At 61.1% G+C, this 16,900-nt stretch overlaps 2 protein-coding genes across 2 annotated transcripts; one reads left to right on the top strand and one right to left on the bottom strand.

Moving 5' to 3' along the window:
• Nucleotides 1–40: 40 nt before the first annotated feature.
• SURF2 (surfeit 2) lies at nucleotides 41–4,678 on the top strand. Its single transcript, XM_004322715.4, has 6 exons — nucleotides 41–194; nucleotides 283–437; nucleotides 1,141–1,244; nucleotides 3,338–3,526; nucleotides 3,709–3,869; nucleotides 4,164–4,678. The coding sequence occupies exons 1-6, from the start codon at nucleotides 117–119 to the stop codon at nucleotides 4,245–4,247; spliced, it is 771 nt and encodes a 256-aa protein (XP_004322763.2). The 5' UTR covers nucleotides 41–116; the 3' UTR covers nucleotides 4,248–4,678.
• On the bottom strand, nucleotides 4,531–16,889 carry SURF4 (surfeit 4). The gene is made up of 6 exons (XM_033859029.2): nucleotides 16,701–16,889; nucleotides 9,559–9,745; nucleotides 8,854–8,930; nucleotides 8,177–8,220; nucleotides 7,546–7,732; nucleotides 4,531–6,861 (listed from the first exon to the last, which is right to left on the bottom strand). Exons 1-6 carry the CDS (start codon nucleotides 16,746–16,748, stop codon nucleotides 6,595–6,597), a joined length of 810 nt encoding a protein of 269 aa, XP_033714920.1. The 5' UTR covers nucleotides 16,749–16,889; the 3' UTR covers nucleotides 4,531–6,594.
• Between the last annotated feature and the right edge of the window lie 11 nt (nucleotides 16,890–16,900).

Genomic DNA, 16,900 nt, shown 5'->3' with positions numbered 1-16,900 from the left:
GCCCGGGCGCGCGCTTCCGGGATCTGGAGGCGTCTGCTTCCGGGGCGCCGCCCGGCCCCGCCCCGGCCCACGTGGTTCGAGCGACGTTCGGCCTCCAGCTCCGTGCGCGCCGAGCCATGATCGAGCCGCCGGCCGACGTATGCGCCTTCCTGCGGGAGCATCCGAGCCTGCGGCTGGAGCCCGGCGCCCGCAAGGTGGGCGGGCAGCACAGGACCCCGCGCGACGGGCCCCGGGTCCCCAGACCGCCCAGACCCCCTGACCGCCCCGCCTTCCCGCCCGCAGGTGAGGTGCGCTCTGACAGGCCACGAGCTGCCCTGCCGCCTGCCGGAGCTCCAGGTCTACACCCGCGGCAAGAAGTACCGGCGGCTGGTCCGCGCCTCCCCGGCCTTCGACTACGCCGAGTTCGAGCCACACATTGTGCCCAGCACCAAGAACCCGTACGTGGCTGGGCCGGGCCGAGGCGGGCCCGGCACTGCCCGGGAGGCCTAGGGTGGGACAGTTCCTAGTGCTGAGTCTGGCCGGAGCTGGGTAGACTCCAAAGCCCCGACCCCTCCCCGCTGGGTGAGCGCTCCTCAAAGACGCGGCCTGTTCTGCAGCGCGCACCCTCCCGTGAGATAGGAGACCTGAGATCCAGGTGGGCGTCCTGGAGCTGTGAGTCACCTGGGATCTCCAGTGAGGCCCGTCCCCCGTGCGTGTTTGCTTTTTTGTAAACGTGAGGTCTGTCACCTGGGCCTGTCTGCTTCCAGAGGATTGGAGCGCTTGCGCTTGGTCACCTTTAGTTTAAAGGAGAGCTTTGGTTTAGCTGAGAGCGCACGGTTGACAATAGTAGTCAAAACGAAGAGGGGCATGGTAGACGCTCCCACTGTCCAGCACTTTGCCAGGCTCTCGCCGACGTGCCTCTCTCGTGCTGGAGCAGAGTCCGGCGAGGCTGGTGAGGCCTGTTTTCCAGGTAGACGGTGAGAGGCCGCAGTCCGCCTGGATGAGTGCTTCTCCAACCCGGCTGCGGACTGCAGTTGCTTGGGAGCTTCTAAGAATCCTGATGCCCCAGCCACGTGGTAGACCTCCCCTGTCAGTCTGTCTGGGGGAGGCCAGGGTGGAGAACCCTGGGTCTGGATCCTTGCTTGTGAACTGTCCCCTTAGGCACCAGCTGTTCTGCAAACTCACCCTGCGGCACATCAACAAGTCCCCGGAGCACGTGCTGAGGCACACCCAGGGCCGGCGGTACCAGAGGGCGCTGCAGAAATGTAAGTAGCCAAGGCGGGACGTGGGTGTCTGGGTGCTTGCCTTCCCTCCCCCAGGACCAGCGCCCCTAGAATGCAGAAGCGGCAGCCCGGGCATCCTTTGGTGGTACTTGGTGGATGCAGTGGTTCGGGTCCCAGTACAGTGAGGAGAGAGGAACGACGGTAGAGACGGTGCAGAGCCAGAGGCAGACTCCGAAGTGATGCAGGTTGTGTTAAGTGCTGTGAAGAAGACAGTGTCAAGCGAGGCAGGTGGACCTGTCTTATGCAGGAGGTTCTCGGAGGGTTTCTCTTTAGACTGAGACTTGAGGGACTGCCGGGGGTGGGGGCGGGGAGGTGGGGAGAGTGCTTCGCTTGGCTAGGGGGGTGTCTGGAGGACGGCCATTGTGCCACCAGGCAAGGTGGGGTTAGAAAGGCAGGTGGGGACGAGACCACAGTGGGTCTTGGCAGCCGTGGAGTGGGGATGCCCTGGAAGGGTTAAAGCAGGGACTGGCCTGATCTGTTTGTGTCTCAGGATCACATGTTGCTGCCAGGGGAGAGGGGAGGGGAGGGGCCACCCGGTTGCTGTGCAGTCACCCAGGTGAAGATGCCGGTGGCTGGGGTCGCCAGGTGCTGGCAGGGCAGATGGAAGGATGTGGGAGGTTTCTAAGGGTTTTGTGGATAGAATCAGCGGACGGGGGCAGTGAGGGAGAGGGGGAAACCGGCTGTGCTTCCCAGGGTCCTGGTGTGACAACTGGTGGCTGCTGACGTCACGAAGGTGGGAGAGTGGAGTCTGAAGAATGGCTTTCTGGGGAAGAGCACAGGTCCCTTCGCACGTTACAAGTGGAGGTGGATCAGGGAGGGTGGCTGTTGAGAACACGGACCAGCCCTCAGATGATGCAGATCAGCGACACAGACACGGCGTCTGCATCCCGTGGAGCTGGGTGACAGGCCCGGGCCTGAGCTCAGAGGAGCCCCGTGCGGTCGTGTCTGAGGCAGAGAGGAGTCTCAGGGACGCAGCGGTAGCCTCGTCAGACGGCCCCGAAGGGCAGGTGCGAACGGAAGAGTGAGCCGAGATCTGACGGAGGCAGCTGAGGTGGCGAGGTGGGGACAGAGCCAGGCCGGAGCGGGCCAGGAGGCCTGAGCCTCCCCGCGAGCGAGCGAGGCGGGGGCAGGGGGAGCGGCTGGGCAGGCCTGGGGACGGGAAGGAAGGTGAAGGAGGACGAGCCCGAAGGCCTTGCTTCCCAGTGAAGAGATGAGGCTGCGAGCGCGGCGCTCAGGGGCCTGCGGAGGCAGGACACGGGGTCCCCGGGCACCTTGCTTCCCACAGCCGCGCTCAGCTGCTCGGCGAGGCGGGAAGGGGCTGCGTTTCCCCACGAGTAGGGAGCAGTTCCGATGCCGGGCCGGGGCGCCTGGCCATGCGCAGGTTCCGCTCTGCTGGTGACGGGGCCGCTGTGCGGCCGTGGAGGGGGCGGCAGAGGGGCAGCCGGGGATGGGGCCCTGCAGGTGGGCGGTGACGAGAGAGCCGGGGCCCAGCAGGGCTCGTCCACCCCGTGAGTGACGATGGCCGGAGTTGGGGGACAGTGAGGGCCGACGGAGGGCGAGCTCCAGCAGCCGGCTGCCCCGAGTCCTCGGTGCAGGGGGGCCGGTGTGGCTGCAGCGAGGCTTCTCCGTGAGGCCTCGTCCCCGCCCTCTGCTCTGAGCCAAGGGTCGGCAAGGGCCAGGCACCAACTTCCGCTGAGCCCCGCCATCCAGCGGGGGTCCTGGCCGCTGTGCCCGAGGGGACTTCCATCTCCGGGGGACAGGCTGGCCCGGCTTCCTGTGCCCGCTCAGCGCCCTCCCAGCCGTGGCCGGCTGGAGCCAGAGAACAGATGCTCCAGGCGCGTCCTAGTCGGGGAGGAGAGGAGAGGGAGGCCTTCGCCACCCTCCTGCCCCGGGCCCGCGTCCCCACGCGCCCCCCTGCTCTCCCGAAAGGAACCCGGCTGGCGACGCTCGCCTTCCTCTGCTGATCTTACCTGTGGGGGGAGGGTTCGGGGGGCCCTGGCGGAGCTCAGCTCTGTTCCCCGAGGGCTGTGGGGAGACGAGGCGGGAACCGGGCAGCGTGCGTATCTGTCTCCCAGACGAGGAGTGCCAGCAGCAGTGCGTGGAGTTCGTGCCCGCCTGTGCCGGCGGCAGGCGTCGGAGGAGGGGAGCCCGGCAGGACAGTGGCGGGCCGCCCCGCCCTAGAGCAGCCTTCTGGGAACCCCCGTCCAGCGATGACGGCGCCGCCCCAAGTGACAGTGACGACAGCATGACAGACCTGTACCCACGTAAGCCAGGACGCGCCCCCCTCCCTGCCCATCCTCTGGATTCGGGCTGCGACCGCCCGCTCCGTTTCTGTCAGCCGTGAGCAGCTCCCTCCCGCCGTGTGTCCTCCAGTCCTGGGCCCGGCTGACCCCTGACACGGGTGGTGGACTCGACCTAAAACGGCCCAAACCTCTGCTCCTTCCAGCCGAGCTGTTCACCAAAAAGGACCTGGGAGGGACCGAGCATGGGGACAGCACCGACGACTTTCTGACAGGGGATGAGGACGAGAAGCCAAGACGCCGCAGAGAGACGGGCCCTGGGGACAGCGAGGCCGCGGGCCGGGAGCGGGTCCCCAAGCGCGGGAAGGTGGGGTGCCACCCCCAGGGCTGCCGGCGTGGCAGCGGCTTCTTCTAGCTATGGTTTCAGTTTCTTTAAAAAAAACACCTTTCTCACAACCGAAATCTCAAGCTAACGCTACGTTAAGATAAGCGCCGAGGCTGCTCTAATGGGGGCGGGGGGCTGCTTCCTGGTTTGCTGCCCAGGAGTTTCCACTAAAGCCTCTTCCTGTCTGCGGGCCGGGATTGCGGGGGCCGGGCTTACAGCACCCCTGCGTCAGATCAGAACGCCTCCACTGATCAGGATTCTCTGTTTGTGCCGCAGAAGCAGTCCGGCTCGTTGAGAAAGAAGTCCAAGAGTCATCACCGCAAACCTAAGAGCTTCAGCTCTTTCAAACAGTCAGGTTAATGGAAAGTCGCTGGAGAAAACGCATCTTGAGAGCCTTTCGAGAACCCTCCCGGCATGCACGCCATGTTCCTCTTCGAGGTGCCCGCCGTGCGTCCTCCCAACTGGTGGGATGTCCATCCACTCCTCGTTTGCTGCCCCAGAAGGCCGGGCCGGGGGGGTCTGACCCGCGGATGTCAGGGTCTCACCCCCACCCCCAGGAAGCAGCAGGGACCCCGGAGGGGGCACCGAGGAGAGCCCTGGCCAGTCCCCACCTGGCTGGACGACACCAGAGGATCACACTGCATACAACAAATGCCACTATTTATTTTGACGTGTCTCCAAAAATCAAAATGTTTTCAAACACAACTAAGATATAAAATACAGCATAAAATGAGATTCATAACTATCTCCCCCATAAAGCAAAAAATTTTTCAGAAATGGTTGCTCCAGAACCAGTTGGTAGATCCTGTTTTTCTCTTCTCCCCGAGTAGGCATCGACCCCCGGCCGGAGCACTAGCCCACGCAGGGCCAGGGGAGGCGGGACTGGTGGCCACGACGCCACCTGGCCACCAGGGTCAATCTCAGTTTTTACAAACCAGAAAGGTCTTCCTAGGAGGGAGCCGAAGAAGACCCGTACCCTGCCAAAAACAGTGTCACGGAGCAACTGCGGCCTGGCCGAGAGCGCCGTTCATCAGGGCCATCATGCTGGGGTAACGGGGAGGGGGGTGTAGATCAAGACGCCACCCTGCCCAGGTTGCGCACTGAGTCAGAACACCCCCTTGGTGTGGGAGCATCCCAGTGACTGAAGTAGAAAAGCCTCTGAACTTATAAATACTCGGGGAGTAGGGCCACCGGGGGAGGGATTGGGAGCGTCTTGGGTTGAGCCTCTGCAGTGGCGGGGACACAGGAGGGTGCTGGAAAGGCGCTAAGCGCACTGGTGGGTAAGAGCCGGCCTCCCCCCTGCCCTGGGAAGCTGACCAGGGGCTTCGCTGGGGCGGGGCGGGTTGCTCCCCACCTCACCCTGGCTCTGGCCTGGAAGGTAGACGTGGATCTGGGTTCAGGACTGGCCCCAGCAGCCCTGGGGAGGCCCTCAGGCTGGCACCCCTAGCTGAGCGAACCGGAGAAGGTGAGATCGGCCCCAAGGCAAGGCTTGCGAGAGGCCTCCAAGGAGGGGAGTTCGCCAGCCTCACCATGTCGGTCTGACCCTGACTCCCCGTGGGAGGCACAGAGGCATCGCTAGGAGGCGGACGAGTGGAGAACAGCAAGAAGCACTCACAGCCCCAGGAAGAGAAACAGTATAAGGCAATGTTAGGAAACTTGAAATACAGGCTCGAGATCCAATCGGTAAGGCATCACAAATCGTAAAAAGTACTTTGGGCTGCATTCAGCATAGCAAATGGACAGTCTGAGCAAGCCGCAGCCTCGTGAAGGTGGGGAGTGGTGGCCGCATGGCCTGGGGAGCCCCGGGAGGGGGGAGACAGCAGGCAGCGCCGGCCTGGCTCTGGCTGTGGCCCTGGGGCAGCTCAGTGTGAGGTAACCGGTCTGAGCACCCCGCTCTGGCCCGGCCCCGCGGTGGCAGCTGGCCCCCACCGAGCTGGCCACGCATGCGGCTGAGGCCCGCGTGCTGCCGGGCCCGGGGGGCGGGTTCCTGCGGGCTCCGGGCAGCCTCCCCGTGGGCCACCGTCCGCACCTTGAGCCACTACCGCTCCCAGGGCGTCGCCCCATAAAAACGGCACCGATCCGAGTCGAGGCCCTGGTGAACGCCTCTCACCGCACCTTGGCTGCCCCTCCAGCGCTGCCTTACGCTTTGGGTCTGGGGTTCTCTACATGCTCTCGCTGTCCCTATAAAGCATCACAACGCAGGGCAGAAACGACGGGGAAGGCACTGGTGCGAGTCGGAACCAGTGTGTTGATGCTGGGCGGGGCCACCCCAAATCATCGAGTAGTTTTAGCTAAAAACGTAAACTTTAAAAAAAAATAAAGAGGGAGACTGCTTTGAATGATACACAAATGTATCTGCTCACAGTACAGCTTGAAGGTCCCCCACCCCAAAAAAGAACCGAAAGAAAACCAGGACCGAGAGGCCACAGCCAAGCAAGCTGCTCACTCCACGGAGCCGCGGCCGGCCTTGGGGAGGGAGGTGCTGACCACGGGCCGGCCGGCTCCGCACGGTCAGACACCAGGTGGTGGGGTCCAGAGCAGATTTAGCCATCAATTATCAGGTGTCCGCAAATAAAGTTCTCAAAACATCTGTGCCTTTACCAAGGGAGGGGAGGGGAGAGGATACAGAAATGCTGGCAGTTATGGTGAATCCACCCTGAACCAGTCCTCGACGGCCACGGGTCCCAGCCAGGCGGGGAGGGGTCTGTTACCACTCTTTCTTCTTCTCGTCCATGGACACGCCCCCGGGGCCCAGGGCCACCACCAGGAGCAAGCCTCCGATCACCGACATGGTCTGGAAGAAGTCGTACTTGAGGAAGTCGTGCATGGGCTTGTAGACGGGAATGGTCCAGAAAGCGTTGAAATACACGTTGATGGCAAACAGCCACACGACGAGAGTCAAAGCGGCCAGCTTGGTTTTAAAGCCGATGGCCACCAAAATCATCAGAGCCGTGCCCACGATGTTCTGGAGAATCTGCACGGGTTGGAAGGTAAGCAATGGAAATACACAGGCAGGTTCCAGCTGCCCGTGGGCCAGGGTGGAGTGACTCAGGGCGTGCCGAGAGCCGGCATTACAAGCAGGGAAGAAAATCATGTCTCCTGCGATGGGGGCAGCAGCGAAAGCAACGCTTTGAAAATTGAGAAAGGTTTGGGGAATGGTAGGTCTCCGAAGAACAGGCTGGGATTTACCGGGACCTGCCCCAGTCTGAGCCCGGTGGACCCGTCAGTCACAACCACAGTCCCCGGCGCTGCTTAGAGCCAAACGCTCCCCCCCTCCCCAGCACCAGGAGCCCCTCCTGGGGACCCCGCCCAGCTGGGGCCCCCCAGCTCTGTAAGCTACTGGGGGACAAGGACAAAGCCTTCGACTCTGCAGCCCCAACAAAAAGGACACGATAAAGGCAGGAGTGTGAGGAAGGAAAGAGAAACAGGAGCCTGTGCCAGGAACCTTCGCCAGCAGCCTGGACGGACCCTTCAGCGAGGTCAGGGAGATGCGGGACCTAATCTGTTGGAAAGGCACCTTCTTGGTGCGTAAGAGCTTGGCAGCGCTGTTTCCTTTAACAGGATCATCCCGATGGCCCCTCAGCTATGCTTAGTGCACAGCTGGGAAGAGGGGGCAGCACCCCTTCTAGAAGGACAGGGACCCGACAGGAACACTTACCGAGAAGAAGCTGGCGTCGAAGTGCAGGAGGGTCATGAACATCAGGACCAGCAAGACGCGGCCTCCGAGCTGCATGTACTGTCTGGGGGAGCTCTCGCGCACGGTGGGGACGCCCGCGAACATGCTCTTCCCTTCGGAACGGGACTCCGCCAGGAGAAGCAACAAGCCTCCTCCCAGGGCCAGGTTCCTGAGGAACGGACACGCCACGCTAGTCGCTCAGGCTCATCAGGCTCTGTGAGCGCCCGGCGGACCACATCGGGAGACCCCGGCAGGAGCAGGGACTCCGGTGACACCCACGGACAGGGAAGCCCCACGCGACCGGAGACACGGATGCCTCCGCGCCACCCTCGGGATGGCCTGGCCTGGGCTCTCCTGCTGACCAGCTGGGTCCCTGGGAGCCAGTACTTCACTTGGGCCCTCGTCGCCCTCATGAGATACGGGGTCGGGAGGGATGACCTCATTCTCACCTCTGTCCTGGGGGCTGTGGGTGGGGAAGGAAAAGGCTTCACCAACGTCCGCTACAGATTCTAAGAAGCATGGTTTGGACCCAAAGAAACTTACTTCAACCAACAGTTACTGAGTTTAGAAACACGAGGAAAGTGCACGAAGTCGCCAGCCAGACGGCACCTACCTCATGAGAAACTTCAAGTCCCATAAAATGCTGTAGGCAATCGTCTAAGGAGAACAGAGAAGAGAGAGAAACTTGAGTCTCAGCGTTTTCAGACAGATCCTGTATTTCTACAGAATGAACAGCGCCAGGCAGTTCTTCCAGCGCAGGTGAGAATCTAAATACAAGACGCACAGAACCCTCTCAGGACCCCGCCGGCCCCAAGCTCAGCGTCTCAGGGCAGCGGTGGCCCCGGATCCAGCAAGCCCTTGCCTCCTCAGGGCGGGGCCCAGGACGTTCTGGAGAACGCAGCGGCTCTGAGACGCCAGTCTGCAGTCGATGTGTGTGACACAGCTCACGTGAGTAGCTAGGTGCTCTTCTTTATGAAGTAAAGGGCAACACAGTGCCCTGGCTGCAGCCGACCCCGTGACTTGTCCCCTTGTCACAGGGAACTCAGGAAAGTGGCAAAAGGAGGATGCCCGGAGTTCGGCCCCTTCCCAGGGCGCTCGGCTGTCTGGCTCTCCTGAGTTTCCACGGCTGGCGTGGAGGAAAATCCAGCAATTTCTCAGAAAAGAAAAGGAGTTCCAGGCAGACACACAGAGGGCCGAGAGGGGACTGAGCCTGAGTCCTCACAAATGCCTTTCGCCAGCAGCTCTGCTCTAACCAGAGCGAGAGTGAGACCCCAGCCGCGTGCCGTTTACCTGCAGCGCGATGATGCCGAAGAGCCCGAAGCAGGCGTACTGCACGAAGTTCCTGCTCAGCACCAGGATGCAGCCGGCTGCAGAGGAGAAGGGCGAGGCTCAGGGGACCGCGGCCACTCACCTGGCCCTCCGCGCAGCGGCAGCCCAACCGCCCACCCCCAAGCAAAAAGCATCTTCTGGGAGGGTCGTGGTAGGCACGGGCCACACACACGCGTCCACTGGTCTTTACTCATCAAAAACACTGGTCCGGAAAGTGGGTCCCTTGCTTACAGTCAGTCACTGTCCATCAGAAAGAAGCTCAACTGTGGGGCTTCGGGACAGGCTGGCAAGTGCAAGTCCCGTCCTTGCCCCCTAACGTGCGAGAGGGAGCGCTGCCGCCGCAAGACGGCCAGCAGGGGCGGAAGGCAGACCCGAGGCCGACGCAGCTGCACGGGTGTCTGATGCGCCCCCTTCTCTGTTTACCTGTTGATCCTTTCCAGACACCCTGGGTCTGGGGTGCCTCAGCTCCTCGCTGGCCCACCCAGGTGCCCCCATCTCCAGCACCTCCCGCTCTGGGCACTGATCACAGGGCCTCAAAGCAACGCAGCCAGGACCCAACACAGAGCACGCACCCGCGCGCCGGCAGGCCCAACTGCCGGGCCCGGGCTGCTGGCCTGGTGTGAGGAGCTGCAGACACACAGGCCCCCGAGCGCCGGCGCCACTCACTCAGCTGTCCGAGCAGGTTGAGGAACACGAAGGAGGAGGCCAGCAGGTAGCCGCAGCTCCAGGTGGTGTCGATGTAGTCCCGCTGCTCGCTCCACTGGAACCACATGCGGATGCCGTCCTCCAGGAAGGTGCTGATGAGGCAGAGGCGTGCCACGTGTGGCAGGTACTGCTTGGTGACTCGCAGGAACTGCGGGGCCGCGGAAAGCCGAGGGTCAGGGGCCCGGCGCCCGCTCCTGGCACCGCCCAGGCCTCCGTCCTGGAGACGAAGGAGCCCGAAGGCGATGCCCCGGGCCCGACCCGACCTCCTCCGCCATCTCAGCTGATGTGTGTGTGGCAACTACAGTCGTCACGCGTGGGACTGCCACAGGACACAGGGCGTGGGCAAGGCAGACCCGCCCAGCGACAGACTGGACCAGCCCTCGGAGGCGACCCGTCGAGGGTGTCTCCACCCAGCTCGCTCTCTGTCGTGGGGCGTCCTGCGCCGAGGGCTGCGAGCAGCCTCCCCGGCCTCTCTGCCCACCAGCTGCCGTGAGCGGCCCCGCTCCGACCGCGACAGCCCGACACCTCCAGACACGGCCGCCTGCCCGCTGCGAGCCGCGCCACTTAAGATGGGTGATTAGGACACAGAGAGGCAAGGCGAGACTGAGGTACAAATGTCATTCGGTGAACTGCACGCCCTTTGTCTTACCAGGCGTTCGAAGCTGAGGTACAAAGGGAAAGAAACCCTGTGACACACGCTAACACAGCAGGAACTCGGGAGAAAGATCGGAGACCCACCCACACGAGTGACATGTCAGGAGCAGAGTCTAAAGGGCAGCGGTGAGTCTGACTCCTCAGAGGGCCAGCTGAGCGTCACAGCCCCTTAGCCGACTGAACCTGGCGGTGCAACAAACAGAGGTGTATACGGGAGCACTCCTTCGTGTCTGGTGTTCTGAAGAGCGGCTCACAAGTCCTAGGAAGCACTAAAGCTGTCCAACAGGGTTAACGAGCCTCGGGCTGCTTAGACCAGCCTGTAGTTCGTCAGCTCTGGCTCGGTCTGCACAGAGAAGCCTCCCCTCCTCCGGGGACCTGGGCCACAGCAGCCTGGCCTGGCCGGCCTGGGAGCGGAGGGGAGAGAGCTGACAAGCCAGGTGGCCACTCTCCTCCAGTCCTGGAGCTTGAGCCCCGAGGTGACGCGTCTGCTCAGCCCCTGACCCCCACGGAAGCGGTGCTGGAGTCACAGTGAGGGAGACAGACGTGCAGACAGGCACGCACGCAGGTACGGGCACAGAAGCACGGCGGAGACCGGAGCTCAGGGTTCTCATCCTGGCTCTGACACCCACCAGACAGCACACTGTGGACTGGAGACGGACTGAGTTACTTTGGGGGGAGGGGGAGTGGTCTCTACCGTCCTTCTAGAAGCGAGGACAGCTGTGTCCATGGTGGCGAAGATTCTTTCCAACTTTAATGAGCAGAGGAGAAAAGGAAAGGGAAAGGACCCTGTTTAAAAAAAAAAAAAGAGGTCCCAAATACTCCTATATGAATTCTGGAGTCCACGCAGAGAAGAAACACGTCAGATCGGGGGCTGCGGGGACAGCTGATGCCACATGCCCTCCCGTTTCTGCCTCATGGCCCGAATGATTTCGAAATGCCCAGCAGCGGTGTAGTCACCCAGCCCGTCGAGACACAAAGAGCACCCCCTCAGCTCTGACGCCCTGGCCCTCGTGTCGAGGCCCCGCCCAGAAGCCCGGGCGACGACACTGGCCTCAGCTCGATGTGGAAACCGGGGAGAAGCCACGGCGAGGCCGGCAGGGCCCCGCCGGACGGCTGTGCACACTCGGACTCCCGGGCGGGGGAGCGCGCCCACCGCGCCGCAGCCCACAGGACGAGACAGAGGCAGTGTTTAAAGCCTCCGTGACGCATCTTAATTTGAGTGTCTGGGTCAAGAGGATTAAAGAGCGGCCCAGAGAAGGTTCCCTTCGGACACGTAACTCACTCCTCCCTCTGCATGCAGACACGCCAAGGAGACACACGTCTCTCTGCTTTGGAAAAGCACAGCAAAAGTTCAGGCATCTGTGCTCTGAACTAAGCACGAATCTGATTTTCAAAGTCATACGTGACCTAGGTTTGGGGCTGACGATTTTATAAGTCAGGCCGATCCGGAGCCTCTCTTAACCAGCCACGCGCTAATGGGCACCTGTTTGCACTGAACAGGAAAGAAAAAAACTAGGTGTGATATAACATAAGACCAGACCCAATTTTAATCTTATTGCCTACACACATCTTGGTCTCAACGTGTGGCCCCTGAACCCACGTCACGCTGCTTTAGACAGTGTCCCCTCGGCACAGCAGAAGAGCCCCCGAAGCAGGCACCCAGAAGCCACCTGGCCGGTGCGCGTGCTAAGCCGGCCTCCCGCTCACACAAAGGGCCCGAAGGCCGGGGGCTGCCTGCTGCCCGCGCACCCGCGGGGCGGTCAGCCATTCTCCCCACTGGGGTAGCTACACCTGACCTGGGACATAACCCTGGGAATACGGCGATCATGTCCCACAGAGCACGGGAAAACCTACTTTGTCTTAGCATTCAGGACAAAAGGGACCTGAGGAAAGCAGTGTGCGATTCTTATTTCACGAGAACTTAGAGGCGGAGAAAAGAGGCAGTCAGACTTCCTTGATCACCAAGGACCGGGGCTGCCCTTCTCAAGGGCCAGCTCAAGCCTGCACGTCCCAGATTAGAACCAGCGGCCAGGTGACTTCCCGCACATCAGGCTGAGTCAGGGCTGGTACTGGAGCTCAGTGCCTCACACAGGTGCGTCCACCGAGACCCCCGAACCCCCAGTAAGTCTCCCTGAGCACTGCTCTGTAGGGTCACGCAGCACCTCGAGGTCCAGGAAGAGATGTCAGCCGGCCCTGAGCTGGAGAGATGGCCTGGCTTTCTTTACTAAAAACCCACGTGGGACAAAGCGCCTACCAATAGGAAGGCAGCTCCAGGCTGCACCTGACCTTCCGGGAGCAGGCCTCACCAGCCACAGCCCCCGCCCGCACGCCTCCACCCCACTGCCAGAAGAGGCGGGGCGGCTTTTCTGAACCTCCTGTCTAAGGCCGGTGAGCAGGGAGAGTGAGTCAGCCGGCTCCCCTCTGCCCTCTCCCCACGCCTTTTCGGCATAAGGCAGGAAGCCCTTGCTGGGGAGGGGGTGACAGAGCAAAGGAACAAGAGGAAACCACTCAGCAGCCACCCCCCACTGTCACCAGAACCCCACCATGCTGACGGTCATCCACGCACTGTTAATCCAGAGCCCTGAGGCCTGGGGGCTGTGTATGCCCGGCTCAGTGTCCTGCCAAGGCCATCCTAGCTCTCCGGCGATTGACCAGAGGCCAAAGGGAGCTCCTGGGGGTGACAGCTTCCAGGACTGGCTCTGTCCTGCCAGAGGACAGGTAAAAACACCAAAGGCCAGGGACCTCCCTGGTGGCACAATGGTTAAAAATCTGCCTGCCAACGCAGCGGACACAGGTTCGACCCCTGGCCCAGGAGGATCCCCCATGCCGCGTAACAACCAAGGCCGTGCGCCACAACTACTGAGCCTGCGCTCTAGAGCCCGCGAGCCACAACTACTGAGCCCGTGTGCCACAACTACTGAAGCCCGGGCGCCTACAGCCCGTGCTCCGCAACAAGAGAAGCCACTGCAATTAGAAGCCTGCGCACCGCAACAGAGCAGCCCCTCCCTGCTCGCTGCAACTAGAGAAAGCCCGCGCGCAGCAACGAAGACCCAATGCAGCCGAAAATAAGTAAATAAATAAATTTATTAAAAAAAAATACCAAAGGCCATGCTGGAGAGCAAGGCCTCATGCAGCTTATGTCACCTTGGTGACGAACCACCAGGCAGAACCCAGTAAGTGCTAATACTCCTATTTACTGGTGCAAACGTGCTTGCAAGTTACAGTCTGCAGACTGGCAGCGAGCTCCAGCTGCAGGGCACGTGCATAATTTTGGACTGCCGAGTTCATTAGTCTCTGGCTCCTTCAGACCAGTCTCAGATGGCTTCCGAATGCCCAGCTCCCGCACAGAGCACTCTCAGTACTTTCTCCAGCAGGAGGACACTGTCCCTGGCCACGCAGGGCAAGGAGCCTGATGCCAAAGAGGCAGCTCGGGCAGAGCCTGCCAGCGGGAAGTAACCAGACCACTCACCCTGCGCTCGCGCCTCTGCAGACCTGAAGGCAAGGTCGCAGGACGGCCAAGCCACACGTGGACTCAACATATTGACCCACCACGTGCTGCGCGAGACCACACAGACCTCCCTCTCCGCATCTAAAGGTGGAAACGCTATGGCCAAGCTCCGGGATCCAGGGGCGGCAGAAGTCGTATATACGGAGGATCTGGCCCAGTGCGGGTGTATCGAAGGTTCCGGATTACTGTCATAACTCTCAGAGAACACATGGCCCTTCTGAGGTCCTGTTCGCGGCAGCCCAGACTTTCTGGCCAAATCCTGTCACTTCATTTTTGCTTTTGTTTTCTGAAGACAAGGTTAGAAAAGACAGATATGTCATATTATACGATCAGTGACTTTGATGACATTTCCCCAGTCCCTTCAAATTAGATCATTTTCATCTTAAAAGCCGGACTCACAGCACCTTTATTGTTTTAGTACTATGTGGGTAAATGTTAAAAACAAAAGCGCCGCCCCAGATTCTGTCCACAGGAAGCCACTGCCTTGGCTGTGCACCCCACTATCTGTCCACATCCTCCTCTCGCACCAAGCCTGCCGCCAGAAGAGGCTCCTGACTCTGGCTGTGACAGCCCGCTGGGCCCCGCCCTCCTGAGTCACCCACAGAGGGGTCCGCTGACAGCTGTCACCATCAAGGTGGGCTCTGCTGCTGAAAAACTGACAGCAGGGGCCTGCACTGCCCGACAGACGCGGCCTCGGTCCACGCTGTTTCTCTGTTTTTTAAGGCAGCGCGTGCCCTCTTACGACGCTAGTGCTTTGTGCGGTTCCCTTCATTTGTACCAGGAGAGGAACACTAGGTTTCAGAAGCACGTTGTGTGTGGTACTAGCCTCGAGGTCGGAGACTGGGCTTCTCCCAGGGCCATGGCCCCAGGCCAGTCCAGGAGCCTCAGCAGGCCCGGCCTCCCTTCCCATAGTAAACTGGTGTAGGCCAACCCTGTGTGCCCCTCAAGGGCCTTTCTGGTTCCAAGATTCTGCTTCTCTCATTGAAGGCAAACAAAATGGAGAAAGAGAAGAAAGGATTACGTAAAAAGAGTCTGGTGGGGTTTTTTTGTTTTTGTTTTTGTTTTGGCAGTAGGAGGGTTTATCATTTGATAGTTGGCAGCAACTTGACTGGAGACATTTTATCTAGATTCGGTTATGAAATTCACTTGCAAAACCAGGGTTTTTCCGGGCTGCAGAGTGAGTGTACAAGGCTCTGATGACTCCCTTGGCTAAAAGGAGCCGTCTCCTTAGGTAGTTGCTACTTGGGGGAACAAAATTGGGTCACTACGGCTATGGCAATGAAAAGCGACAAACTAAGCAAGCCTACTTGGTTTCTGAGAGCTTTCGATATGAATTGTTTTTGAGAGGGATACAATTTTTGGATTGTGTCTGTAAACACAAAGTCATGACCTTAGGAAAAACTGTTTCTTCAAGTTGCTACGTTTTATCCCCAAAGTGGTTTTTAAAGTATCAGCTCACAGGAAAGTAGTGCTTAGGAGAACCTGACTGGGAGACCACGCAAGAGAGGTATCACCCCTCAAGGGAAACAACAGGAAATCTTGTTCACCAATAACTGATCAGAAAGTGCACGCGCGCGCACGCACACACACACACACACACACACACACACACACACACCCTCTTGTTCACCAATAACTGATCAGAAAGTGCACGCGCACACGCGCGCACACACACACGCACACACACCCTCCAAGAAGCCCAGCCTCAGAGTATGATGAATTAATACCACCTCCATAAAAATAAAAAATGTAACCTCACTGCTGTGAACTCCGGCAAAGCCACACACACAGTAAGTGAACCAAAGAGAGAATGACAGTTGGGCCAGACATGGATCTTCTGGCAGAGATGGGGCTGTTCGTCTGTAGACATAACGGGATACTTTTAGAGGTAAAAGGTACACGACTGAATAATCACCACCATGTTCTTTGGACCAAGCTTGGTAGAGAGAGAGGGTGGAAGCTGTGTCCTTTCCCCTTTCCAGCATCTGGTTCTGTCCATCTAGTTTTTGAACACCTTTAATGGTGACTCAAGGGCCTGTTTCAAGGGCTTCCCTGTAGCTCGGAAGGCCACCTGTACACCCTTGGAAGGGGAAAACAGGAAGATGGGCTTCCCCTCCTCCCAGGTTTGTGTACAGACAGATAGATACCCATTCATTTCAGTCTCAGGGCAGAGTCCAAACAGGGAAGGAAAACGCAGGGAAGGGTCAAAGGGACCCCAGGAACCCAACACATCTGGGAAAGAGAAAACAAGTACTGTGGCTTTCTGCAGCGAAGTGCATACCAGGGCGCCCCCTTTCCTCTGGGAGGACCCCAGGCCTCCAGCCTGACCAACCCCCGTTCAGGATCAGCTCCCCAGCCCGCCCCCGAAGAGCGCCCAGTAAAAGGAAAAGCGTGCAGGGACCACCCAACAGTGTAGAATGCAGAGGACGCGCCCCACGCACCCCGGGGCCTCGGGCCCCTTCTCCGGAGCCGGGGAGGCAGCCGCTGACACCCCTCGGCTTCTAGGATGGCCCGGGCCGGGCTGGGGAGGACGGGCCCACCGAGCTGGGCGCCGAAGCAGGGGCCCGGGAACACACCCAGAGCCCGGGTGGGGGGGCGGCGCAAGGGCAGGCTGGGCCCGGAGACCGGGTTTGGGGCGGATTTGGGGGTGCCCCCGGCCGGGACGGGCGGCGAGCCCAGGAGGGAGGGCCCTGGTTGGGGGAGGGAGCGCGATCCCTCCGGTGGGATCGGGAGTGAGGGCACGGCCCAGGCCTCGGGGCGGCCCTGCGGGCCGGGGGCCGGCTCTGGGGGCGGCCGGGGTCTCGGGGCCGGGCCCGGGGGGTGCAGGCGGGCCGGGCGGGGGGCCCGGGGGGAATCCAGGAGAGGGGGCCGAGGGGGGCCGGGGGAGGAGGCTCCGGGCGGGAGGCCCGGGGGAGGGGCCGGCCGAGCCCGCAGGCCGCACCTGGTCTGCGAAGTCCTCGGCCGTGCCCATCAGGTCGTTCTGGCCCATGGCGGCGGCGGGAGGCTCGGCTAGCTCGCTCGCTCGCTCCCTCGGCGCTCGGCCCGTCGGCGCCCGCGCCCGCGCCCGCTGCGGCCTCCACAGGAAGTGCCGGCGGCCGGCCTCGCTCCTCGTCCGCGGCTCCAGCGGCTGCCACGTAGGCC

Source organism: Tursiops truncatus, chromosome 6 (genome assembly GCF_011762595.2).
Source record: "Tursiops truncatus isolate mTurTru1 chromosome 6, mTurTru1.mat.Y, whole genome shotgun sequence".
Classification (NCBI taxonomy): Eukaryota; Metazoa; Chordata; class Mammalia; order Artiodactyla; family Delphinidae; genus Tursiops; species Tursiops truncatus.
This window is presented reverse-complemented; position numbering and strand designations above follow the sequence as displayed.